General features: G+C 49.1%; 10 protein-coding genes across 10 annotated transcripts; 3 read left to right on the top strand and 7 right to left on the bottom strand.

Moving 5' to 3' along the window:
* Nucleotides 1–287: 287 nt before the first annotated feature.
* N7484_008674 (Zn(II)2Cys6 transcription factor domain-containing protein) lies at nucleotides 288–934 on the bottom strand (the record flags this gene model as incomplete). The annotated part of the gene is made up of 2 exons (XM_057119061.1): nucleotides 288–508; nucleotides 604–934. 2 exons carry the CDS (start codon nucleotides 932–934, stop codon nucleotides 288–290), a joined length of 552 nt encoding a protein of 183 aa, XP_056968616.1.
* A 987-nt stretch (nucleotides 935–1,921) lies between these two features.
* N7484_008673 (uncharacterized protein) lies at nucleotides 1,922–3,529 on the top strand (the record flags this gene model as incomplete). Its single annotated transcript, XM_057119060.1, has 1 exon — nucleotides 1,922–3,529. The coding sequence occupies one exon, from the start codon at nucleotides 1,922–1,924 to the stop codon at nucleotides 3,527–3,529; it is 1,608 nt and encodes a 535-aa protein (XP_056968615.1).
* A 664-nt stretch (nucleotides 3,530–4,193) lies between these two features.
* Nucleotides 4,194–4,523, bottom strand: N7484_008672 (uncharacterized protein; the record flags this gene model as incomplete). The annotated part of the gene is made up of 1 exon (XM_057119059.1): nucleotides 4,194–4,523. The coding sequence occupies one exon, from the start codon at nucleotides 4,521–4,523 to the stop codon at nucleotides 4,194–4,196; it is 330 nt and encodes a 109-aa protein (XP_056968614.1).
* A 1,480-nt stretch (nucleotides 4,524–6,003) lies between these two features.
* On the bottom strand, nucleotides 6,004–7,622 carry N7484_008671 (uncharacterized protein; the record flags this gene model as incomplete). Its single annotated transcript, XM_057119058.1, has 3 exons — nucleotides 6,004–7,015; nucleotides 7,066–7,434; nucleotides 7,495–7,622. The coding sequence occupies 3 exons, from the start codon at nucleotides 7,620–7,622 to the stop codon at nucleotides 6,004–6,006; spliced, it is 1,509 nt and encodes a 502-aa protein (XP_056968613.1).
* A 929-nt stretch (nucleotides 7,623–8,551) lies between these two features.
* Nucleotides 8,552–10,738, top strand: N7484_008670 (peroxisomal copper amine oxidase; the record flags this gene model as incomplete). Its single annotated transcript, XM_057119057.1, has 2 exons — nucleotides 8,552–8,666; nucleotides 8,745–10,738. The coding sequence occupies 2 exons, from the start codon at nucleotides 8,552–8,554 to the stop codon at nucleotides 10,736–10,738; spliced, it is 2,109 nt and encodes a 702-aa protein (XP_056968612.1).
* Nucleotides 10,739–11,021: 283 nt separating this feature from the next.
* N7484_008669 (transcription factor domain-containing protein) lies at nucleotides 11,022–13,810 on the bottom strand (the record flags this gene model as incomplete). Its single annotated transcript, XM_057119056.1, has 6 exons — nucleotides 11,022–11,667; nucleotides 11,729–12,776; nucleotides 12,826–13,004; nucleotides 13,052–13,520; nucleotides 13,570–13,636; nucleotides 13,712–13,810. 6 exons carry the CDS (start codon nucleotides 13,808–13,810, stop codon nucleotides 11,022–11,024), a joined length of 2,508 nt encoding a protein of 835 aa, XP_056968611.1.
* An 814-nt stretch (nucleotides 13,811–14,624) lies between these two features.
* On the bottom strand, nucleotides 14,625–15,458 carry N7484_008668 (FMN-binding negative transcriptional regulator; the record flags this gene model as incomplete). Its single annotated transcript, XM_057119055.1, has 1 exon — nucleotides 14,625–15,458. One exon carries the CDS (start codon nucleotides 15,456–15,458, stop codon nucleotides 14,625–14,627), a length of 834 nt encoding a protein of 277 aa, XP_056968610.1.
* A 607-nt stretch (nucleotides 15,459–16,065) lies between these two features.
* N7484_008667 (uncharacterized protein) lies at nucleotides 16,066–17,103 on the bottom strand (the record flags this gene model as incomplete). Its single annotated transcript, XM_057119054.1, has 1 exon — nucleotides 16,066–17,103. The coding sequence occupies one exon, from the start codon at nucleotides 17,101–17,103 to the stop codon at nucleotides 16,066–16,068; it is 1,038 nt and encodes a 345-aa protein (XP_056968609.1).
* Nucleotides 17,104–19,152: 2,049 nt separating this feature from the next.
* On the bottom strand, nucleotides 19,153–20,643 carry N7484_008666 (uncharacterized protein; the record flags this gene model as incomplete). Its single annotated transcript, XM_057119053.1, has 3 exons — nucleotides 19,153–19,574; nucleotides 19,633–20,001; nucleotides 20,070–20,643. 3 exons carry the CDS (start codon nucleotides 20,641–20,643, stop codon nucleotides 19,153–19,155), a joined length of 1,365 nt encoding a protein of 454 aa, XP_056968608.1.
* A 941-nt stretch (nucleotides 20,644–21,584) lies between these two features.
* On the top strand, nucleotides 21,585–21,983 carry N7484_008665 (uncharacterized protein; the record flags this gene model as incomplete). Its single annotated transcript, XM_057119052.1, has 2 exons — nucleotides 21,585–21,736; nucleotides 21,791–21,983. 2 exons carry the CDS (start codon nucleotides 21,585–21,587, stop codon nucleotides 21,981–21,983), a joined length of 345 nt encoding a protein of 114 aa, XP_056968607.1.
* Between the last annotated feature and the right edge of the window lie 4,151 nt (nucleotides 21,984–26,134).

Below are 26,134 nucleotides of genomic sequence, written 5' to 3'. Positions count from 1 at the left end.
AGAGTAATGGGAACAAATGTACTGCATATGAATTAGAAAAGTACCAATTTGGTTACTGGAATTTATGTACGAGTATGTGGGTAGCTTCTTATCCTGTTTCTCCCTCGTTTCTCCTTTCTCCCATCCATCTTACTGCTACTCTATTTCTCCTGCTTCACCTGCTTGTAGTGTCTCACTTCCGCTTCACAAGCCATGGAACCCAGTTTCTCTTAAAACATTTATTAACCTTACTAGAACTTCTTCGTGCATTCTAAAGGAGTCAATGATATTATGGCTTGCATTTCAGTTCAAGCAATGATTGCGGATCCCCTCGTCATCTTATCACTATATGGACCAGGATTTAGTCCTACTCCCTCGAACAGTCTGGTATCTCGTTCCACATTCTCCAGTGATACAGGAAGCTCAAAGTGGCGGTTAATGTCGATATAGTCCTCCGGATTCTGTCCGAAAGGCACATTAAGTATACTGACTGTTGCTCGCTCAGCAACTGGTTGGTCCAGTGGTTGGGCTATCCATAAAGTCAGCAAAGTATAAATTTTGGACCTCCACAGCAAAACCAAAGAAACTCAATTCATGATCGAATCCTTGATTTACACTGCATACCTTGAGTAAAACTTTCTTCAAGAAGTAGGACTGGTTGGCCTTGCTGATCACCATCCCCTTGTTCGCATTTCCCTCGCAGATCCCACCTTCGTTTCGAATAAGGGGGTATCGATTCTTTGACCGGTTTCTCAGCGCCATTGAATCGACCTCGGGAAGCGATACCAGCGCCCCAGCGAAGTCTAATCTCGTATCCTTCGCATGTTAGTCCGCGCTTAGAGCACTGCCGACAGCCCGGTCTCGATTCGTCACAGTGGATCCGTTTCCTTTTGCACGTCCAACAGCCTTTATGGGACCGATGGCGAGAATCTTTCTTCTTTTCTGCGATAGGCATAGGGGATAGATGAGGAGGGGAAGTTTGAAGCGATGAATGGGGGACGTTGGGCCTCATTCGAATCATATATGGCGTTGCGGCTATAGAACAGGTATCCATGGCGCGTCCTGATTGGCCAGAGAATCTTCTCAAGTCTTGATAAATAGCGCGTTCTAATCCGTTATAGGGAGGACTTTCCGGTCCACTTGCAAAACCAAGCTTCATATTGGGTCTTGAATTCCCTCGCAATCAGTCCAACTCCTATCACGTTCCCTCTCATCGGCCCGAGTTGGTGAAGTCGGTCCTGTTTCTGGCCTGAGGCCTCCACGCCGCTTATGCCCGTTTTGGGCAGGTACACCCAAGCGCTATCGGCGTGGCGCCCCACCATCCACCATCCGCTCACTCGGCTTTCGCTGACATCGGCAAATTGGCTAAACTCCTGCAGCCAACGGCTGGCCTTTCTTGTTATATCAACCCGTGGGGAAAATTTCGGGACCCTCCCCCGACCTAGGACCGTAGTTTGCAACCATGTGTCATAAAATCGGATCACAGAGTTATCGTGCTCCACGATACCAAGCATTCTCAAGCCCGAGACCAGGGCCGTGAGAGGACCATCTTGCCGAATGACTTCATATTCAAACACCCAACACCATAGACCCGGTTCCACCTTCCCAACCAGGAATATTCAACCTACGCCAACATTCATGGCGCAGATCACCTTGGTGGAAGCCTAGGACAAGACGTGAGATGTTTCGCCTAATCCCCAGACCACTTCCAAGGTCTGGTACCGCAAGTGGGCCAGCTTCGGTGTACCCACGAGGACAATGCTCGTCCGAACCCACAGTCGACACGCGCGGGGTTCCCCAGAAACCACAAAAAACCCCGGGTCGCTATGGGGTCGATTATTTTGGGTCACTGAATTCATACATACCAAGCGTCATACCCAACTTCAACATCATACGATTGCGGAGAATGAGCCCACGCGCTGCTTGAAATCGCCCTTGAAATATGGACTTGGAAAACGACACCACTGTCAAGCCTACCGATCAGGACACCCAAGATGCATGCGACCTGGCGGAGTTCGGGCACGGCCAGAGCCTGGAGCGGAAGTTCAACATCTGGAGTATGCTAGCGTTGGCTTTCTGCGTTCTGGGAACATGGTCAACATTCGCACAGGACCTTTCGGACGGTCTCATCAATGGTGGCCCGATCTCTATTCTATGGGGTCTTGCCCTGGTGGCATTCTGCAACACATGCGTGGCTCTTTCGTTGGGAGAAATCTGCAGTAGTATGCCTACCGCATTAGGCCAGGCATATTGGATCTATCGCCTTTGGAACACGCCCTGGGGGCGGTTCGTATCCTACATTTGTGCCTGGATCAATGTCTTTGGCTGGTGGACTCTTGCGGCCTCGCAGGTTGCTTTCATGACCAACTTTATTCTGGGGATGAAGGTCATGTTCGATGTGGAGTGGACCGGAGCATCAACCGGATGGCTGAACTTCGTTGTTTATATTGGCTGTGTTTTCATACTCACATTGATCAATGTCGTTGGCTGTCGGAAAGACAAGTTCCTACCTTGGTTGAATAACTTTGTGGGAGTCTGGTTCTTCGGACTATTCTTTGTCTTTTGCCTCGCTCTCCTGATCTCCGTTGGAGTGAAATCAGATCTGTCCTACCGACCAGCATCATTCGTCTTTGGCAAATGGATCAACCAAACTGGCTGGCCGGATGGTGTGGTCTGGTTCATCGGTTTAGTGCAAGCCGCCTACGGTCTCACTGCATTCGATGCCGTGATTCACATGGTCGAAGAAATCCCCGCGCCTCGCAAGAACGCTCCGAAAGTGATATACTTCGCAGTTCTTTCGGGCGCAGTCAGCGGTTTTATCCTAATGATGGTCTGTCTTTTTTGTATCCAAAAGGTGAACACTGTCATCAACTCTCCGAGTGGCCTCCCTTTCTTGGAACTCGTCCAAGAAACCGTCGGCACAAATGGAGCAGCCGTGCTCATGGCCCTTTTCATCTGCAACGGTCTCGGCCAGGGTATCAGTATCCTGACCACGGCATCCCGCCTTACCTGGGGCTTCGCTCGCGACGGCGGACTACCATTCAGCAGATACCTGTCCCACGTCGATCCAACCTGGAAAGCTCCTGTCCGGGGTCTATGGTTCCAAGGAGCTCTAATCGCCCTGGTCGGTGTGCTGTTTCTCTTCGCCGAAACAGTCCTCAACGCCATCCTCAGTGTCAGCACCATCGCACTGACAATCTCATACGGTCTTCCTATTGCGACCGTCCTCATGATGGGACGTGACAAACTTCCCCCTGGAGGACAATTTCATCTAGGAAGATTCGGCGCCCCTGCCAATTGGGTGAGCATTATCTACTGCTGCATCACCACAGTGTTTTTCTTCTTCCCAAGCTCGCCCAACCCGTCTGGCGGCGACATGAACTATGCAATTGGCGTGTTTGGTGTTATGCTTGTCATTTCGATTTCTTTTTGGTTTATCCAAGGAAGCCGAACTTATCTCAATACGGAGGAAGCGTTCACGCATGTCATTCAAGCGCAGGAGGCGATTGCCAACGATTCTCCTGCATCTGCGCCGACAAAAAAGGAGTGATTCGGGTATAGATTTGGGATGGAATTGCTGCATGATGGAAATGCTATACAATTTTGGAAGCACTAGATTTTGGTCAAAACATTAAAAAAGGAAGTGACGGAATTGTTTAAGAAATAGGAAATCAATTATTGAACACCTCACTGGCCCATGTCTGAACTAGCGTAGTGATCGTGATTCAGAGTAGTACTCTTATCGAGAACATACTCAGGTATCTATCTACTTGTTGACATCAGGCTTTCCAGTAATGTGAAAATGATTCCGCGTGATCTCCACGAAGACGGCACCTTTTCTTACCTATGTCGTGGCTTGCATGAAGCAATTTCTGGTATACTACTCAAACTTAGAGAGGTCATTTGCTCTTTGATACCGGGGAAATTAGGTACAATGGCATCTTGCTCAACCTTTCTGAGGCCGCAGAAGTGCATCATTTCAGATGCTAATTACCCTGATTCCTGAGTCTATGGGTAATATACTGACTATTCATCAATACTATTTCAAATCAGACTCGAAAGTCAGTTACAAATTTGCTGTTTACAGAGAAACTGTCATTGAGAATGACTTCGATGGCTAGGTAATTTTGGTGGTCCTCATTACTGTCCGTCCGTGGGCAAAAAAGCAAAATTCATACCCGGCAAAGATACCGAAAAGCAAAATCTCCGCAAACCTATGACTTGATCAAAGCATTCAATCGAGCCATGATTTCTCTGGCTTTGTCAATGAGTAACCCGAAAGTCTCTTGCATCTCCCCGATACGTGACTCCATTTCCAATAGCCATGGCCCGCTAAGGTTGCGGTCGTACTCGTCTTTCCGGATTGCCATTTCTTCGGTGGAGAATAGGGGGTTCGCAAATTTTGGCTTATTCAAAGCTGTTCTGCAGTGTTCCCGAGCCCTCTGTATAAGCTCGCGATAGGCGCCCATCTGGGCTTCGAGGTCCGCCTGCTCCGCTCGAAGGTCTTCGGCTTCCTTCTTCAACTTCGTAAGCTCCTCCTGCATGTATAGCTTGGAGCTACGGTGGGATTTTGGGGTCGAGGGATTTTTGTTGAACGAACACCGGTGCCCATTCTTCCCTCAGCGGCAGTTCGCACATTCCTCAATTCCGCCTACCGCCACGCAGAAGGTGAAGGGCCCATTCTGCTTCCGACAATGATTACACATATCTTCCGGGTCTGTGATGACAGCTCCAACACATTGCATGACAATAGCCTTCCCAGTAGCTTTCCTTTAAGTCTGTGGCCTTCAAGTCTGTGGCCTTTAAGTCTGTGGCCTTTAACCGCCGTTGAGAAAGGAAAAGGAGCCTGCATGGTGAATTTGCACCAGTCTCCTGCTTCCATATTCTCATCACCAATGACTGGCGCTGGGAGGCTCTGAGGTGGCCCGATGGCTTGAGAAACGAAATTGGTCGGGTTCCTATTGATCTCCAATTAGCATTCAACTTCAGAGCGCCATCTATCAGGAACGGAAAGTGGAAAATTAGTCCTCACAATATGACAGTCTGCAGCGGGGTGACTGGCATGCTGGCTACTGGCGAACTTCCATTTTGGCTAGTCACCGGCAGGGTAGGCAGAGCAACTTCAGGATGTATCTCAGGACGTGTTTTGCTGGTGAACGGCCTGACGGTCGGCAACGAGGTGCTTGGTGAGTGGCCCTGGCTGTAGTTTTGTCAGAGAATGGGTCATTTCAAAAGGAAGGCAAGACTTACTCAGACATCCGCGTGGTTTGTCTTTGTTGATTTGTGGCGGTAATGGGATCGATAGGATCCGTCAAGCTCACAAGGGGACGAGCTTCAAAGCAAGATGGTTGTTGACGGAAAGAAGAGGGTGGGTGAGAAATGTGAGGAGAGTGATAAGGAACAAAGAAAGGGAAGTGAGAGTGGGAGACCGGAAGAGAAATATCTAAGAATTTGAGGACGCGTCCTGGGGCCCTGCGAGGTTACTGGGTTGGCTCATAGACCCCGGAAGCTACTTGAGAGAGCCGTGGAAGATGCTAACAACATCATGTACCGCCAGGAATGTCTCATAAACCTTGATACTTGCGCTTGTTGTCTTTTCTAGGGTGTCTGTGTGGAAATCTGACCATTTATCAAATCAATACTCTAGACATCATGCAGGTGTGATCTGATTTGCAATGACCAGGCTAATCCATACGACAAGTAAGATGTCAGAATATCGATCTTGGGTGTCGACTGGTTATGCTTATAGTCAAATGCCAACACAGCTTAATTAGCGTTATAGATCAATGGAGCTCCGGCTTTTGATTCATCTCTCAACACATCTCTATTTCAATGTCAGGCACACAGCTTACTATTGCTCCACGGCCACACATCGACTACGCGCTGTTTCAACACGGAGAGAGGTAAACCCATTACAGAGCATCGTATTCCCACTTCACCCATTCCGAGATATCTCAATGAAAGTCATCCAATTTTGATTCTATATACAAAAATAATACAACCCGAAATCACAAAAGTTTTACCTCACAGCTTAGACTTCATGTTAACATGAACGACCTTCAAGCTCGAATAAGCATCCAATCCGGCCTCACCCAGTTCCCGACCAATACCACTCTGCTTAACACCACCGAAGGGAATACGCCAATCACTGTCCTGGCTCGAGTTGATCCACACCATACCAGCCTCGATGCGCTTCGCAACACGATGAGCACGGGTCAGGTTAGTAGTGAACACAGCACTTCCAAGACCATAAGTAGAATCATTGGCCATTTGAACGGCATCTTCTTCAGTCTTGAAGCGACAGATAACAGCAAAGGGACCAAAGACTTCTTCCTGGTAGATGCGCATATTCGGCTTAACATTAGTGAAGACGGTAGGTTCGATAAAGAAACCATTGCCAGCACCGGGACCCTTGAAGGGCTTACCACCGCACTCGAGGGTAGCTTTTTCAGAGGTACCCACGTCGACGTAGGATAGGATACGGTCATATTGAGCCTGCGTCACCTGGGGGCCCTGGAAAGTGTTCTCGTCGAATGGATCACCGACCTTAGAGACCTTCTTGATCTGGGCCTTGAAGGCAGCGATGAAGCGGTCATAGATCTCATCTTGAACTAAGATGCGAGATGTAGCTGTGCAGATCTGGCCCTGGTTATACATGATACCGATATGTGCCCATTCAACTGCTTGCTCGAGGTCTGCGTCATTGAAGATGAGCAGAGGACTCTTTCCGCCGGTTTCGAGGGTGATGTTCTTCAGGTTCACGCTGGCCATCTTCATGATCTGCTTGGCGGTGGCGGTACTTCCGGTGAAAGCGATCTTGTCCACGTCCATGTGGGAGGCGAGGCTGGCACCGGCCACTGCACCGTGGCCGTTGATGATGTTCACGACGCCGGGAGGGAATCCGGCTTCGACGATGAGGTTAGCGAGGAAGAGGATGGAGAGGGGAGTCTGCTCGGCGGGTTTCAGCACAACGGCGTTGCCACAAGCCAGAGCGGGACCGAGCTTCCAAGCTGCCATGGAGAGAGGGAAGTTCCATCTGAGATTGTTAGTCGGGGCATCGTTGCGAATATCTGGAAGGGAACTGACGGGATAATCTGGCCACAAACACCCACTGGCTGGCGCACGGTGTAGGCGAACTTGTCCACGGTGGTATCAATCACCTGTCCAAAGACCTTATCCGCATATCCACCGTAGTACCGGATCGTCTCGGCAGTCTCAGTCATATCATCGTTCAAGGAAACAGAGTATGGCTTTCCGTTGTCGCAAGTCTCGATCGTAGCCAGAGTCTCTTTGTTATCCTCAATAAGCTGAGCAAGGCGATTCATCATCTTGCCGCGCTCGAGACCCGACAGGTCCCGCCAGCTGGGGTGATTCAGCGCAGCGCGAGCAGCCTTAACTGCGGAGTCGACATCCTCAGCTGTACCGGCATACACAGATGTGATCTCTTTGGCGGTCCTGCAATGAAAATGTCAGTACTACTCTACAAATTGGGGCGTACAAGCCCAAGACACGTACGCCGGGTTGATGCTGGCAATTTTAGCGCCGTCTGAGGACTTCACCCATTTGTTGTTGATAAACAACCCCGTCGGTTGGGTCCAGGTGCGACCATTTGGCGCGGTACACTGCACTGTTAATGAAGACATAGTGTAGAATGACTGTATACCAATGTGGTAGAGTTGAACGTAACAAGCAGCAAGTCGAGTACAGCCGGTCTCTTAAGTCCAAGCGGAGCTGCAGCTACGTTATCGTGCATGGTTTAGATAACGCTCTCGGGTCGACCTCCTCAAAGAGGAAGGCGGATGAGTCCCGCTGAAACTCTGGAGAAGAACATAGTTTCGCCCCACACTCTCCAGATGATCTCGGGTTATGTAAGATGCATAGCACGGTACTGTGGGGCTAAACCCAAAGGGGTAGGTCCACGCCATGCCCCAGGACTTCTTGTTATCGTAGATAACGTCGATACACTAATGGAATTGTTTAACGGCAGCAAATGTGCACGATGAGTTGATCTTGTCTAGATCTGAAGCTTTATTAGCGATACTAATTTGTAACACTCGATCTAATACACCGTGGTGGTCGTACATATAAACGCCGCGAATGGTCAGTGGGCATAGACCTCACGTGGTTTCCCCGCGAGAATGATCAGCCATGACACATGACACGCGTGTCGGAGAGAAAGACCAACGTTTCTAGGTTTGAACTGCCCGATCGGTGAATGCAGATATGCATGCTGTTCGGGGTTGCACGCAAGGCCGGGGAATAAGCCGGCGATCTGATTGGTGCGAATTCCCGCCGTGCAAAAGACTTTACGCAAAAAATATTACAGGCCAATGCACGTTCAACGGGATCCCGTAAATTCTCCAGGCTTTCGCCAGAAAGAGCAACCCACGGGAGGCCCTGAGTCGGGTAGAGTCGTGATCCACGCTATCTGGCCCAGACAACGTCGCGGCTGCCTAATTAGGAATGTCCATGCGGCTTCTATCCATCTGATAAAAGCGGATACACACTATATAAGGCCACGGACCAGCCTTTTGTGACAGCTTCATCAAGTCAATCTTTCAAAACTCTCACAATGGCGTCTGCTCCTGATACCACTTCCATCCCGGGTTATACCATCTTCCGGGAGGGAGACTATGACAGTGTTGCTGCACATGCCATGCTTCCGCAGGGAACTCCACACCCGCTAGGTATGCACGATAAGATAAACGTCCCATGTGCATGATCTGCACGCCCCCGAACAGACGCTAATTTGAAATTTGGTATAGACCAGCTTTCCATCAAGGAAATTCCTTTGGCTGCTAAGCTCATCCGCGAATATGCCAGCCCTAAGACCATCAAGTTCAACTGCCTCACATTGCGCGAGCCCCCCAAGGCCGAGTACCAGGCCTTCCGCGCCGGAAAGATCCCTGCCCCCGATCGCCGCTGCTTTGCCATTATCATCGAGCGTGAGACCAGTGCCGTCGCTGAGGTGGTGGTCAACCTCGCCACAGGCAAGGTCGAATTGTGGAAGAAGGTGGACGATGTCATGCCCACCCTCACACTTGAGGACTTGGACATCATGGAGCGCATCTCTCGCAAGGACTCCCGTGTCATCCGTGCCTGCGAAGGTCTTGGTATCACCGATATGTCCAAGGTCTTCATTGATGCCTGGGCCATTGGTATCGATGAGCGCTGGGGCTTCGAGCACCGTCTGCAGCAGGGTCTGGCCTACTACCGGACCTCCGAGTTCGACAACCAATACGCCCACCCATTGGACTTCACAATTGTGGCCGATACCGAGAAGGAGGAGGTCCTCAGCGTTGATATTCGCCTCGTGAACGGTGAGCGCACCGGCGTGCCCCTCCAGGAGCACAACTACCTTCCCCAGTACATTGGCGACAAGTACAACCATGACCGCCTGAAGCCTATCGACATCACCCAGCCCCAGGGCGTTTCCTTCAAGGTCCGCGGCAATGAGCTCTCCTGGGCCAACTTCAAGATGCACATTGGTTTCAACTACCGTGAGGGTATTGTCATCTCCGACGTCCGCACCCATGACATGTACGAGGACCGTGAGCGCACCCTGTTCAACCGTATCAGTGTTGTCGAGATGGTCGTCCCCTACGGCGCCCCCGAGAAGCCACACCACAAGAAGCACGCCTTCGACGTCGGCGAGTACGGCACCGGTCTCATGACCAACTCCCTCAAGTTGGGTTGTGACTGCAAGGGAGCCATTCACTACATGGACGGAATCATGTCTACCGCCAACGGTGAAGCCGCCGTGATCAAGAATGCTATCTGCATCCACGAGGAGGACAACGGACTCCTATACAAGCACACCGACTACCGTGACGGCACGGTGATCTCAGCCCGCGACCGCAAGCTCATCGTCTCGCAAATCATCACAGCCGCAAACTACGAGTACGGCTTCTACCACACTTTCACCCTAGATGGAACCTACAAGCTCGAGATGAAGCTTACCGGCATGCTGAACACCTACTGCCTCCACCCGACAGAGCAAGCCGCTCCCTGGGGAACCCAAGTCGCTCCTCAAATCACTGCCCACAACCACCAACACATCTTCTCCCTCCGCATCGACCCCGAAATCGACGGTCCCAACAACTCCGTCGTCCAAAATGACGCAGTCTCCTCCGAACACGCCGTCGGATCCCCAGAAAATCCCTACGGAAACGCCTTCTACTCCAAGAAGACTCCCCTTCGCACCGCCCTCGAAGGCGCAGCAGATTACTGCTACGAGACAAACCGTACTTGGGACATCATCAATCCTAACCGCATGAATGCCATCGCCAAGAAGCCCGTCGGCTACAAGATCATCAACAACAACTGCCCGCCCCTCCTCGCCAAGCCCGGCAGCACAGTCTACAACCGTGCCGCCTTCGCCAGGAAACCTCTCTGGGTTACGCCTTACAAGGACTACGAGCTCTTCCCAGCTGGTGACTACGTCTGCCAGTCAACCGGCGCGGAGAACCACCCATACAACCAGACTATCCTGGACTGGGCTAAGCGGAACGAGAGTATCGATAATACCGACATCGTTTGCTACTTGCAGTTCGGTCTGACACATTTCCCCCGTACGGAGGATTTCCCTGTCATGCCCGCTGAGCCTGTTAGCATTATGCTTCGTGCATCAAATTTCCACGAGAAGAATCCTGGTCTCTGGGTTCCTCCTTCTGCTATTTGTGTTGATACGCAGTCTACGAATGCTTTTCCTACTTCTTGTTGTGCGGCTAATGCCCCGGCTAGCTCGTCGAGATTGTAAATGCCCGACGATGAAAATGTTTGTTACTGATACGATTGATACTGTACATAGGCTTTAAACTCATTTTTTTACTTCACTACTCTTCTCTTTTCTTCTGTTGTAGATGCAAGTAGAACTTAAATCTTCAGACCTCAAGTCCTTGTATTTTATAGGACAGAAAGTCGGAACAAAAATGAAATATTTTGGGTATCGAATCGCGAACTATACACAGCACCAAGACAAAAGCTTATCCAAAATAAGCATACAAGTACCCCACACTACACAAGCCAAGCCATAACTATAATCACAGCTCTTTCTCCCCCTCAACAGGAATATCCCCTTCCTGATCAACCCCCAAAAAGAAATCAAGCTCACTCGGTCCACCCTGCGAATTCTCATTCTCGGCCAACTGCTCCAACAAACTCAGAAAGGGATCCTTCTCCAGACTACCCGTTTCGCTACCAGCCGTATGCGACCCGGAAGTCTGTGATTGAGCACCCGGTGTCGCTGCATTCACATTTGGATTTGCGGCAGTGTCGAAGGGGAATGTAGCGTATTGTGGGTTCTGGGGTGGAGTTGGGGCTATTAGGCTTGAGTCTGTGAGGAAGGCTGGGGGTGAGAGGCCGAATGCTGAGGGGGAGAAGGGGAGGGCTAGGTGGTTGTTGTCTGTTGGGGACATGTCTGTAGGTTGGACGGGGAAGATTGAGGATAGGGAGGGTGATGGCTGGGATTGCGATGGTTGGTGGAATTGGAGGGTCGGGGAGATGGCTTGTTGATTTTGGGTCTTGGTTGGCATTGAATTTGAGGGGTTGTGTCTTTCGGCCTCTGGGGTTTGATTTGCGAAGGGAGGTGGTGTAGGTCTCGTGTTAGGGTAGAATCCAGGGTTTTGGAAGGATGGTGGGGCCATTGGGCGTTGATAGTAGTCTTGACGATCGACCATGTTCGGGGCACTGCTCCCAGTTCCGAAATTAGTATGAGAATTAGCAAATAAGGCGATCGAGTATATCTTACCCTGGGCGTAGTTCGTCGCCGGTATCTAGTAATCGAACATGTGCTCCATCCACAGTCAGACCCGGGTATCTATCGAGGAAATCCTCGAGGTGAAACACAGGTGAAAAGCGCATCGGGCTACTCGCGAGATTGCGGACCAACTCGGCGTGGCAGGTATAGATAGTTTGAAGTAGCTCGCGTTGATGTTGTACACCCGCCCAAGCAGTTCGTAGCCAGGTCAATTGGTGCATCTCACGAGTCAAAAACTCGGCACTAGAAGAGAAGACCTCCCCTTCACGGCCTTTGTAGTGCACACCATGAACATGGACAGTACCCGCCGTACACACACAGTAGCCAACAAAGGCAGGCCACTCGACAAGTGGAGAATTGCGACCTAATTCCACGAGCTCGGCAATGGCGTTCGAGTGGGAGAAACATAAGTTCGTGGCCTCGATCTGCCATGACTGGTGCTGACCCGTCCCTCTTAGCTCCACTAAGTCGATAGGCAAGAATGGACGATATAGCAGACAGTGGACAAGATGATAAATCAACTTGCTGAGCAGTAGCGTGGTGCTCTCACGGTGGCCAAATAATGTCTCAATCGAGGCAAATACATCCTGTGTCCCTGCCGCCCAGATGTCCAACTCCTGTCGAATCTTGGACAGGTTCGAAAGCGCATGCCAAGGGAAATGGGAGTCTCCCTTGACTCCACCGGCAGCTAAATACCGGTTCGTCACGCCCAAGATTCGGGTAATGTCAATTAGCAACGACGCAGCACTCGGAGATTTTCGGCGCGAATCCGCAGAGTATTGAATGTTGGGACCAACATGGAATAAATCCCCTTCCATGTTGAGACCCGCCGCATGAGGAGACCACGAAGGAAGACGTAGAACGATAGAGTGGTCTGCGATGAGGCACGGACGACGTGATCCACAAACAATAAAGCGATCCATGAGATATACTGCCCAAAATAGTCGGCGCCTCATCTCGCGCTCCTGAGGCGATAGGCTGGCTTTAGATGGCACTTCCCGGAGCAAATCTAACGCCACTACCATAGCCACGCAGCTTGCTATTTGACATTAGCCAGGGTCAAATCACCGGGGTGAGACGGTTCGTACTAAATGTCATGTATGCCTTCTTTCCCAATCCATAAGCAAAGAAAGCCTGTGATAATAGGAGCAGGGTCTGCAAGGCTTCCACTGTCGGGTTATCAACATCCACCATACGACGCGCTTGTAAAGCAGCGTCCAAGCCCACGTGTAAGGGCTGTTCCGGTTGACCAATCGTGTGTGTATACCTATCGCGCGTTAGTGGCTGAATAGTACAGTGGCAGGACCTGCCTACCTCAACGTCATGGCCAAGATAGCCATAGACAAATGCGGCGCGAGTTGATTTAATTGGTGGCGCTGTCGCGTACTAGGCTCATCCAGGATAAAAAACGGCTTCCCATGTAATCGCGTAAAGTACGCATCCAACAGCATTTCAGATAAAACGCCATTCTGATTCTGAGGTGGCTGAGAAAAGCTAAGCGACGAGCCATGTCCTCCCGGTCTCGGGAACTGCTCTGTCTGCGATATAGGGGTGGATATTGACGGTCGCGAGTCCCCGGGTGTGTATGGCGAGAAAGCCGAGGCATCAATGGTGTTGCGACGGCCATTTGGCTGGCTTGGCGGGAGTTCCTCGGGTTTCTTGTCCGGAGATGTAGGCGAGATGGGGTTCTTCTCATCCTGGAGCCTTTTTTCCAGGCCATCGACGCGTTTGAGTAGGGCCTCCAGTACATCTGTCTTGGGGCCGCGTTTTTTCGGGATGGCATCTGCGGTGACGATCAGACTGGGATCGGCGGCCGGGGCTCCACGACTCACCATAAACGCAGGCACACTGAAAGACCTTGCAGGCCTCGCAGCTGGGTCGCAGACGATTACATTTGATCTGATATATTTGAGAGATGGTCAGCCTTCACTCCAAGGTATTTTTCAATATTTTCCCAGGGATTGATTGCGCCACCTTTCGTTTGCGACAAGATTTGCAGTTCATTGCCTCGCGCGGTTCGATTGTCGCGCGGCGAGGCATTAGCCGGTCGATGCTGACCTGAGGGCGAGACATGGTCACATTTGGGGAAGATGGAAAGGGAGGAATTAGCAGAATAACATGGCATGGATGAGAATCTAATCCTAATTGAGGGGGAACAGGGGCGAGGGAAAAGTTGTGGAGACAGGGAAAATGCGGAGAAGTGACAGTCAAAGGTACAGAGTGCCGCCGGAGTTATTGTCATCCATACATTTTCCCCTGGGGACCAGGGTAGGGCACTAATTTAACTTCCTTTAATCCGTTTCACGTCGTGGCTAGTTTCACTCAGGCCCTTGATTTTTCTTGTGATTTTTTTCATCGTGGTCTACCACCGTCTGTCCTTAATTTAATCGCGGGTGCTAGACCGTCGGGGATCGTTACCCTTTCGTTCTTCCCCGCTAGGGTTCGGCAACCAGAGGCGAACCTACAACCTCAAACCGGTATACGGTATTCCCCATCCTAGATTTCAAATCCTAGACCCTCAAGTCCTGGAAACTCTCAGACCTCTTCCCCACAAAATCATCCGAAGCAAAGACATCATTCTGCACAACCAGATCGGGGATGCAGAACGTCTAAGCGCCCGGTGGGGGAAAGGGTTTCCCCTTATGTACGAGTCCCCGATCGACGCCCACGGCTACTGTTTTGGATACGGAGGTAGAGGGAGAGACTCAATACATGGATCAGATTCTATTCTAGAAAACCAAGGTTCTATGACTTGCAGAAATGCATTTCGCGAAACAAGCATTTATCCAACCGAAGGTCTGCACATCTGCACGTATGACTGCAGTGTCAGCCACCATCCCACATGAAAGTATATACAAAATACCCGACGGCCATCTGGGTCCTCACGTCATTCAGCGGTGCCAGTCAAGACACGGCCACTCTTCACAAACTCAGCCATCTCTCGCGCTCGACCCTGTATCCCTTCTAACCCCTCCACCACTCCAGTCCGATCATTCACTGGTCGTTCCTGGCTAACCTTGAAACGGCCTTCGATCCGGGTGATCTCAATCCGCATTCCAACAATGTTCTTTTTTAATGTCGCGATGTATTGCTGAGGTGCATCGGCTATTTTCCATGGAGTGTGCTCACCTTCACTCTTAGTGGAGTTACCTCCCTCCCGGAATCCCATAACCCCCTCCTCGCCTAACCGTGCAAGGTCAGTCAACTGCTGATGCAGAAACTCGCCTGTACCCTCGTCTTTCGAATCATGGTAGATATGTGCACGTCCGTAGACTTGTACAGCGGCGTAATTCCACGTCGGCGCAACCTTTCCACCCACTTTGCCCTCTGTGTAGAAATTCGGTGTGATATAATGGTCTACCGGGCTAGTAAATACGATCATGACTTCTTCGGGGAGTATATCGCCGCCTTTATTGTCACTCGGACTCTGGTCTGCGGAGGGTTGAGTACGGGATTCCGTGACTGCTTCGACTATGGCTTTGCTTTGAGGGTTTGCTCGGGCAATATGCCCCCGCATTATGCCAAGGAATGATGCATTGTTCTCGGTGGTGCTGGTGCCGGTGGGTGGCTCGCTATCCAGTACCCATGGGATATGGCTGCATTGGAGGGTCGGGAAGTTTTTCGATGGGAGGGACGTGGTCAGGACGCCGAGAGGATGGGCGCGAATAAAGGCATGTAGGGTTCGGAGGTCCCGTACGGCATGATCGGGACGTAGATGCATGATTGCTTGCGTCTCTACGTATACGTATACGACAAGTGCCAGGGGCGGACGGAATGAGGGGTACCCCGGATTTGCTGATAAGGCTTATCGGCCAAGAATGGAAAGTTCACGAATTCATCTCAGCGCTAGACTATGTATATGCACCTATGTAGACAGGACAATGTCTGCCGGGGCGTTCCTGACTGTGCTGTCGCCGCTTTGATGAGGGCGCTGGTAGTGCGTTGATGATAATTGGGCTGCACTCATTTTCTGGAGGATCCCATATCATCATGAAAATGCGTCATTCTTATTGTGAGGGAAAAGAAGGTGGGGAAGCTATCTAATTCAGGATGGTCTAGTCAACCATCATTATCTTCTAATTTGCGGGGGCGCCTCGAGCAAAGTCTCCTAGTAGTGGATCGAGTAGCTTTTTTCGCCACGCGCGACGAGAAAGTCAAGGACAGGCGCCGTCTCTAAAGGCAAAAGACTAGCTACATCCTCGGGGCTCATGTGGGAAAAGGCAGAGTCCAAAGCAAAGACAAATAGCTTCCTGGGTTGAAATGATCGCTGGTTAAATAACTGTCGAGCTGAAGACATGTTGCTCATATACTAGTAACAAAGCAGTAGGTCAAAGAGCGAGAACCTCAAGGAGACCCTTTTCCCGGAGACGGAGGACCTGATCCAGCTTAATCCACAACTTGGACCGTGCATCTGAGTCTTGACAATAGGGATGTGGTGGCGCTTCCCAAATGCGATTGAGATATTTTCCACCACTAGTAGTTCGCCCACACATCGGGCTGGTTGCCGCATTTGTAATTGCCAGACTACCTTGTTGCGGAGTGATAGCCACATAGCGTAAGAAGAACGCAAGAGCTCGCATCGAGATATCGTTGCTCTTCAAGTCGTTTTCGTGCCAGATTCCCGAAGCGACAAAACCGGGATGGAGTCCGTTGATTCTGATATGAGAATACTCCGGGTGCTTCAGGCAACGGACCTGCAGCTCTGTGAGCCACATCTGGAAGAATAGTTTTTTGTTGTGGTAATCGTTCCCTCTCATTTCTTCACCACCATTGAAATGATCTAGATCGAAGACACCGAAGTGATGGACGCATGATGTGGTACACACGATTCGGGGATCTTTGCTGCGCCCTAGAGAGGGTAGGAGTCGGAGGGTAAGTAACACATGAGACAAGAAGTTGACCTGGTGAACCAGCTGGCACCCATCCTTCGTCATTCGAGTTTTAGCGGTAGATGGGGATCCCGCATTGTTGCACAGGATATCTAGAGTGCGGTCACTCTTCAACCATCGTTCGCAAAAAGCCTCGACGCTTTTGAAATCTGCCATATCTATCTCCCACCATTGTATTGTTGAGATATGACCCTGTGCCTCGGCAAGGCGCTTGCATTCTTTCACAGCTGCTGTGGGATGAAGTTCGCCGAGTCCCTCAGGTGGATCGCGGCAGGCCAGGATCAGGTTTGCTCCCCATTCCGCAAATGACTTGGCCGCCTCCAGTCCAACACCATTGTTGGAGCCAGAGATGATCACCCATTTCCCTTGTAAATCTGTCTTCGGGACATGTCGGTCGCTGAGAACAGTGTTATTGAGGCCTCTTGCAGCCTGGAACACATTGTTGAATGTTGACCCTGCCAAAAACTGCAATGTCATATTGACGAGAGTCGTACGAGAAGCAGAAGACAGAGATTATCACCTGGTCAGCCTATAATTTTATTAATCCCTCGCTTGCTTCAGGTTCTCGAGGTCGTATTTGAATTAATTATCAGATTACGCGGCTGGCCCGCCCCCGGGGCCATCCATGCTAGTGGGTTTCTTTGTTCTAGGCTGCCAGCAAAAAAGGTACAGTGGCGGCCGAAGTCTGCGTCACCCCTGTTCGTACCTGGGCTCACTGAGCTGATCAGGGTGCCTAGATCAAGCTGTGCCTAGATCAGGATCAGGGAGTGAACAATCCTTCCTTCCTGTTCTGGTTAGTCTTATGTTTGTTTGGTTTGTTGGCCCTCGAACCGCTCGCTCTCCGACTGCTATCAGTCCAAATGACAGGGGTTCAAGACTCTCGACTTCAAAGCTTGTTCCCATCCGTGCCTACTCATGATTGGGGTACGAATTGTCGCAAGTTGTTGCGGATACTGATGATGGTCTATTTGCTATTTACTGCATTCAGCCTGTTCGGCCATCTCAGATGAAAGAATGGCTTATTTGTGAGATTCTAACTCGTGAAGTGAAAGGCTCAAGCAATACTTGATTTAATCGGACTTGGAAATCATGCTGTTTACAAGAGGCTTGGAGAAGCGAAGGAATGAAGCAATCAAGACACTAGTAGAAGTAGCAGGTAGGGCATGGCAAAACCAAAACAACAAACAAGGTTCGCCCTATTCCACGAGGCCCGTAACCTGTGAGCAATGAATGCATTACGCGGCATTTGGCTACCTCAACATCAACGAGCGAACACTAATAATCATGAGTATTCGACAACGACCACTTCATACAGCCTTAGACTTACCGTAGACTTAGAATGGCTTAGGCCAATGGCTGGCAGCTTGAAGAATCAGGTGGAAACGCGTCATTTTCGCAGGCAAACCCAGTACAACATTCGTCCCCGTTTGCACTCGTTGGATCGCATTGGCTACCGGACGGAATACAAGCAACCGCGACCCCAACAAAGGCAAGAAAGACACACAAGACGCGCATGGTAAAGTTCAGTCGTAGTAGCCACCAAAGGTGAATTTGAATCGATATGAAAGCCGAAGACACGAGGACATACCTCTCGCCAAAGGGACCGCTTCGTATGATAGCCACAACCTTGGAAGCATGCTCCTATGACTAAGCTTCACTGTCATTGTCAGCTAGTTAGAAAAAGCCCTTCCTAAGAGGGGTGAGTACCCTCTTAGTCCAGCGGCAGAATCACCTGGTTTTTGGGCCACACTAATTCATAGAAAGTGTTACGCTTAGCCTGCTCCTCATTAAATCACTCAAAAATATGCACTTCCAACGTAGCAGTAGGCTGGCCGATGGTAAGGCTGATAGACATGTCGAGAAGTCATGAGAGTGAGCCAGCCACAAGACATAAAAGTGCTATGATACGCTTTTGACCCTCCAGTAACCCGCAATTTCATCGAGCCCACCCGCAAGATTGCTCTAAAACCTGTCGCTCGGATTAAGCCCAGGCAATCATGTAATGCTTATAATTGGGCTTTAAAAGCCAAATGAGATCTTAGGAAAGTGTCCAGGAGAGTTTCGACACCTCCTGGGTACATTTGATCATTTTTGCATTCTCGCAAAGTGGCTAGACATGATCCCATCGATTGGCCACGGATCCGACGAAGCCCTTAGCGATTTTCAGTATCACATATTCCGTGTCCTAAATGACTTCTTTTCGGGATCCGGGAATTCCACAAATATCTAGGCAATGAACGAGATCGATATGCGCTCAGCAACGTGGTACACAAGATCAAATGGGCTACGCAAATTGGATAGCCGAATGATCTTCTTCAAGAGTTGAAAGATCCAATCGACCTAATAGCTTCACATTTGGTGATAGGCACTAGGTATGCTTTAATCCTTCCTATCTTTCGGTTTCCTTATTCCTTTTCAGAGTACGTTCCGAGGTTCATATGTTCTATTTAACCTGGCTATTCCGGGATCTTTCTTCTACAGTACCGTATGTTTTGGAAATATCACATGTGCAACTCTTACTTCACTTCAATGTTTCACAGTGCTCCAAGATTCAGCTACATGTTGATCCCAGTCCGCAATAGTCGTCTTGATCAACCTTGCAGGGAATTTCGCATCTAGCTCCGCTAACGAACATTTCCACGCATCCGCTACCCGTTGATCCGGTCGATAGAGAGAATAAAGCTGCCACTCTGCCTTACCAGACGACGCATGGGCCTCAAATTCAAACCGAAAGTTCGGGTTATGTGAGAGACAATATTGCATGTATCTCAAACGGGGCATCAGACGAGCTGCATGGCCTAGGGAAATAAGGGTTCGGTGAAAATGCTCGGTATCAAAAATCGGCCGGGAAATTGTGCCTTCTTCATAGTCACAGATGATCCTCTCCCAGTCTTCGACTTCGTCGATTTCGCTTTGGTCCTCAGGTGTTGGATGTACAACCCACTGGCCTATATCATGGTATTATCAGTAAGATGGACCAAATAATGTCTCTTGCCTGAATGCTACCTGAATTGCAAACGAAGGGGCACAGCTGAACAGTTGATGGCGAGTTGATGAACGCACCCGAGGGAAGTCTTGGAGGAACCCCAGTCAGCTCCACCACTTCCAATGAAGGCCAATATAGAGATCGGGAAGTCGGCAAGGGATGATTTTCTGTATCTAGAGGAAACAAGAAATCTGGCGTGAGTGATAGCTGGTCAATCTTTAATTCTCTGAGTGAGAGACTCAAATTCAGAATGTTCTGCGAAAGAAAGTCGGTATCCGAAAGCAGAACATTCAACCCGGTCATCATTTTCTTCCAAGGGCGTTCCATCTGATTGAGGAGATCGAATGCCTTGAGGCTACGTGGCATCTTCAAAAGACCGTCGGCCAAAGCTATCGGCATATTAACGTTTCAGCTTTCGAATGTGACATTGTCCTATATCATGTAAGTATTCTCTTACCTTGACGCCTTGCTTGAATGTATTCAATGTGATCTGGGCGAATATACTCATCGAAATCTAGTACCATCTCAGTAAGAGTACTACAGCGCTGAGCAATTTGCATGGCCGATCCGGCCCAAATTTGATGTAAAGGGGGACCATCATTAAAGCAAAGACGGCCGATGCACGCGACATCCGGAAGAAGGGAAGGCCCATTGTCTAGAAATTGCGCACGATTGACAGGAACTGACTTTGTTCTTCCCTTCTTATAATCGTAGCGGTATTCGCCTGCGGTGTCCCAGTCATATGTGTGAGGCTCCTTTCCGGTTTCGCGACCCAGCAGCGCCAACTCAACCGAAAGACGCAAATTGGAATCCCAATGTTTCAAAGTATTGAAGAGACCCAAGATTCCGGACTGAAACGCAAGGTCATTCTCATGGCGGATGTTGTTCTCGAGATTGTATCCTTTCTCCTTGCGAGTTTGCCAATCCGGGAGGTCAAGAGGAACCACAATGTGGTAGCTCAAATGTTGAATCAAGGCTCGCCGGGCCAACCCTTTCCCAGAGGTCGCGTTCTGAAAGTGACTCATCGACATTGACCTCTCGCAGTCATCTTTGTTGACACCACCGGCACTTAACACGTTGATTGGTTGGGAGTAAATGTATGGCTCAAAGGCGACCTGCTATTCACGACATACTCGAGTGCAAGGGGCCAAAGAGGCTTCTGAGTCTTGCAGATGATCCGCGATCAATCGCAATATTTCCTGGGGAAGATGTGTCTCCATTCTGAATTTAGGGAGACAGCCTTGAGTGCGCCTGGGGTAATTTGTGAGATATTGATGGGTAAGCAAAGGAACAAATGATGTTCACGTGTGGGTTTGCCAAGATCACAACGGGGTAGAGCCACCCAGTAACCTCACAGATAAGGGTACTGCTAAAATGTATGTCAAACACGAAGATACAAATTTAGGTGCAAGAATTAGTGTCCTCTTATAACCCGTGTTTCTAGCCACATTAATCGTCTTCCTCTTTCGATTAGGACAAATCTCGGGAAAAACCAAACCAAAAAAATACAACATTAAGGATTCGCATGTGGTCACCAATCATACTACTAACGGGCGGGTGGCTTAAAGGAGGATGAGCGGACGGGAAGTCAGATTTCAAGGTAGAATATAAATGCATGGCGTGTGGGCGAGCGCCGCTTTACCGTTGCGTGGGCGTGATAATGGTGCGTAATAGATCGGGTCAAAACCAGGGTGAGAGCCGAGGATCACCCTATGTCGACGACCGTATTGACCTCTTCGCTAACTTGTGATTAGGACCTTGGGCACGATCGCTGGACAAGTTTGTCCTGCGACAAAGTGCCACTTGGCAACTGCACTTCTCCGTAATTACAGGGTCCCTGGGATTACCCGGATTAAGAGGCTTACTTTTCGGACCGCAGATAGACCATAAATCCAACGCTTGAACCCGAACTTCAACGAAACATAAACCATCGTCATTGACAAACGCCATAGAATCCGGGTTTTTGCTCGAAATGAATAGATTGTTGGTAGGATTTCTGTTCTTTCAGTTGATTCCTATTATCGATGCTTTCTACGATTGTCCTCGCCCGTCGTGTGAAACATGCCTCTCTACGCTGGTTCATGATGCTCCCGAGATCGGCTTCGACCTGACCCCCTCATATGGGTGAGCAAATGATGTTCTTGTCCTAACATGCTCATTTCTCTAATGACCAAAAAGAACAGCTTCTATACAGTACTACAACGGGACCGTCGTCGAAGTCGCCCATATCCAGGGTAATTTCGAATACCTTGAGCTTATGATGCGACTTACAGGCGAACCCAGGCCACAATTAGACGGAACCAATATATCTCCCTATAAAGTCATTCTTTCCCCATTCTCTCTATCTGACACGACTTCATGGGGCGCTTAGTGGCGGTGGCTTATAAGAAGCTCGGTTGCCCGATCAAAGCGCACAGTGATGTTGAAATCATTAACGAATTACTCCAAGAACTCAAAGCTTCTACTCAGAATTAAATATCCCAAATACTTGATAGGGTCGCAGTTATAACCCCTAATATAAGCTCCCTCAGTTTAACAGTCAACGCTGCACTCAGAGACTTGGATTTGCGCACTTAGGTAGGCGACAGCCCCTTCTACCCCAGATGCTTAGCGGAGGCCGATGCTATTTATGCAGCAAACGGATATAGACTATGCATGGACTATCAGGATCTTTTCGATTGCACTGCAGAGTTTGATGACTTGCCAGATACCCAAGTTTTCACCATTTTCTACAGTCGGCATCTCCTATACACCAGCATCATAGCCCCCAACTCTGGCGAGGCTCTAACTGTATTCAATCGGGATAAAGCCCATATTCTAGATTTTGAAGTTAGGTTGGATCATCTTCTCCAGACAAACGGGTCCCAGGATACACTATGGTCCCGCCTTCGTTCGCAACTATTGGTCCTTCCTCGAGAATACCCATACTCTCTTACTCATATTCTTCTGGCTGGGGAGAGTGTAACCCACCCGCGCTTTCTAGCTTCTTTGAGAGATGCCCTGGCTGAAATGATGCCTATATCGCCTATGAATCTTCAAACGAATATCCCAGATTATGGAGATCCTGCCATTGTCTCCAAAATTATTGATCCAACATTCGCAGCCTCTCGAGGTGCAGCACTCTACGCCCGAAGGCGACAGGAAGTACAGGCCGACTGTACTGAGCCCTCCAAATGCGAAGCGATAAGGGAAGGAAAGTGAGGACGTCTTCCTTTGAGGGACGATCTAATTGGTCTTAGAAGCATGGGCGGAGGCTGGGATCCTTACCAAAGGACATTATGAATGGTGGCCAGGTGGCAAATGGCAAGACGCCATGTCCCTATATCTAGGCACTAAATCCCAAGACGATTAGTAGATTTACAGTCCTGCCCTGAAAACCCTCATTTGCCATTTGCAAGAATTATACTAATGTTTGCTACAGCAGCTTTTTCACCGGAAAGGGACAATTCATGAGTGCGCCTCACTCCAACGAATCGGTCGATAATTTGCGAACGTGACTTTGGGACCTCTAGAAAGTATTGAGGGAGAGTGCTATGTTCATCATGCATTCACAGGTTCTAAACCCTCGCCTTTCCATCTACGACTACCTTTATTGCGATGAAGCTGTTACGAGTAGAGTGACCCCTCTAGGTAGATTAGCGCTTCTCTCTCTTCTTCCTTTCTTCCCTTGTCCTTCCTTCTTCTCCCACCACTAACTCACTCACAATATAATGTCTCAATTCGTCTATCTTATCTAGACCTTATAACGGCCGGCGAGCCGCTCTCTAAGGGCGGAGGGCCGGGTGGAGGGCGGGAAATACTAGCCCTCGAAATGTTTTTGACGAGGTCGAACTACAGGAGCGTATGAGTAGAGCCTGGGAGCCTTAATGCTCCTAAAATTATAGGTGAAGTTCTTAGAAATAGCCTTTGATCCCTGAGACTAAGTAGTGCCTGCGGACTCGGCTCCACCCCTACCCGTCTATAAAAAATTGTCCCACTCCACTTTTCCGGCTAACAACCACCTATATTTTTTTCCCTCTCCAATACCACACCGAGTAGTAGGTAGATGTGCTTGAAACTTGTCTCTTTCTAATCTTCATACCTAGAAGAGCCTTTGAGCAAGGCAACGTGAGTATCTTTCCCGCGTGCGTGACGAGAGACTAATTTAAGAAGCATAGAAATCATGTGGAATTCAAGCCCCCTAATTAAAACCTATTCGAATCGTTATATGTATGGTTAAAACTTTACCGATTTTAATCATATCTTAAGCGTATGAATACCTATTGGTCAATCGAGGACTGATCAGGCATATTCCAAAGTATGTATAATGGAGGCTTGGTGGTTGTCTCCCCAAGAGTAAATTGATGTTTTAATCTTAAGCATGCCAGGATGGTTAGCGACAATTTTAAGAGCCAGAAGGTATTGTATGCGGTATTAATTCTCCATATTTTAACCGAAAGATTGTGCGGGATTCAAGCTATGTAAACGTGTAATTATATGCAATTCATGTAGAGTATGGTGGTGCAGTGCACTAAATTGTAGATATATATATTTGATGGGGCGGGGCTAAGAATTGAAGTGGGACAATACTTATGAGTAGGTACATAGTGTAACACATTAGTGTAGCAAGCAAAAATAATGATGTGCCTTAATATTCTGAGGGTGCCGTTGGTGATTGGTGGAATATGGTGGGGGTGGATGGAAATACGATCTGCGCCCCCTCATGGATGAGAGGACATGTAATATGTATGCGTGGGTGCTGGTCTCTCATGGAGAACCCCGCTTAGTGGCAATTAAAAACGAAGTAAAAATGTACGAATCGCTATCATGGCTAGCGCGGTTGTATATGTATCATAAATTTACGGTATTTGGATTTCCATTTTTTGTTCATCAAGTAAGGCTCTAACTCACCTAGGCCATAGCTTCTTTTAGTGTACCTAAAATACAAATAGCTATGATAGGCTGTGTACCTAATGCCTATGTTATAAGTCTTGGATTTGCGATTATTTCGTTTGCAGTACATGACCCTTTACTCCTCAGTAGTGGAATATCAAAAGGTACTAGGTCGCCTCGGATATGCAGCCGTTCGCTTACACACATATGTGGCCCGCTCGGCAGGCGGATAGCGTTCTTCTAGTTATGAAAAAAGATAGATACTACATCATCATGGGGCCTATTTCTCTTCGGGAATAACTTAGAGAACAGGGATTCGAATCCTGCGGCCGGCCTGATACATCTGCCGAAGAGAAGTCCCAGTCTGCTTGCCCGCGGAATTAATTGACATGTAATCCTCTCGTAAGTCGGAGGCCCTAGTCTCTGTAAAGCCTTCAGCATCTAAAACCAGTGGGTCCCCTATGGAAATAACCTATCCACTATTTGATCAACACCTTTTACTCCAATTGTTTACCAACGTGGCACAATAGAGGGTACAGACTTAGTTCCATAGCTCCCATACCCTCTGAGAGCTTCTAGGGTCCGAAGGATTCGGGCCGACGGACATTTAATCAAAAGTAGAGTCTAGTACAGTAGGCCGCTCGGTTTGGGTTGCTGATTACGTTACAGTGCTTGGACCCAGATGTGCAAAACGCCACTAGGGTCAATAAAGCCTGCATAATCGTAAGAATTGCATTTTAAACTGTATTCAACAAAAATTAAGGTCTCAAAGATAAGGCTGATTTTACAATACGTGTGGGCCGGTGTGCATGATGAGCACGAAAATTTCGTATCTTTGTGCCTTTTTCAGGCAGTGAGTGTATTGATCTGAGGTCAGCTTCCAGCAAAATGTGGGCTTTTCCGTGGTGCAATGCTACCCTTTGTTTGAGGATGTTGGGAATGTGCACGGACTCACGAATCAATTCAAAGTCTGGACACGAAATTTACAAAGATCTTCGACTTTCGCATTAGTCAGACCCATATGCCGACCCGTATCGTAGTATGTACTCAGGTCCTTTCATACCGAGGCGTTATAATTGTTTGCGTATCAAAGTTTCAAAGTTGCCCGCCTTTCCTACCGCCTACTATTCTGCCAATACAGCTTGTAACTTTCGTGCCAATGTAATAAGGTTGCCCACGGCTGTTCACCTTTCTTCGTTTTAATGCTTTCTTAGATCTACCTTGAAAAGCTTAAAATATTTCAGCTACTACGCAAATTTACATACAACTCAAGTACAACAATTTTGCTCTTATTTTTCTTCCTTCCCGGGCTCCGTAGCGCGCACGGAGCTGTTCTTTCGTCTCTTCTATGGCGTTGACGCCGATCGGTGCGATACGTTATTATTTCCACAATGTCGACACTAAGCTCCTCGCTCATCACCCAAGCGGATTCGATTCTGGCGTGTGCACACTGTGCTAGGTCTAAAGCCAAGTGTGACCGGAAGGTACAAGTGACAATGCAAAGACATGGATCGGACCTGACTAAAGCGCATTGCGTACTAGGTGCCATGCTCGCGATGCATACAGAAGAAACTCTCCTGCCAGGTGCGAGTCCCGCAGCGAGGGCCAGGTCGATCTTCTCTGAATTATAAATCGAAAGAGCCGACATCC

The sequence above is a fragment of the Penicillium longicatenatum genome (genome assembly GCF_028827895.1).
Source record: "Penicillium longicatenatum strain IBT 33135 chromosome Unknown contig_6_segment0_segment0, whole genome shotgun sequence".
In the NCBI taxonomy this organism is placed as follows: domain Eukaryota; kingdom Fungi; phylum Ascomycota; class Eurotiomycetes; order Eurotiales; family Aspergillaceae; genus Penicillium; species Penicillium longicatenatum.
Note: the sequence above shows the minus strand (reverse complement) of the source record. Positions and strands in the feature narration are given on the sequence as shown.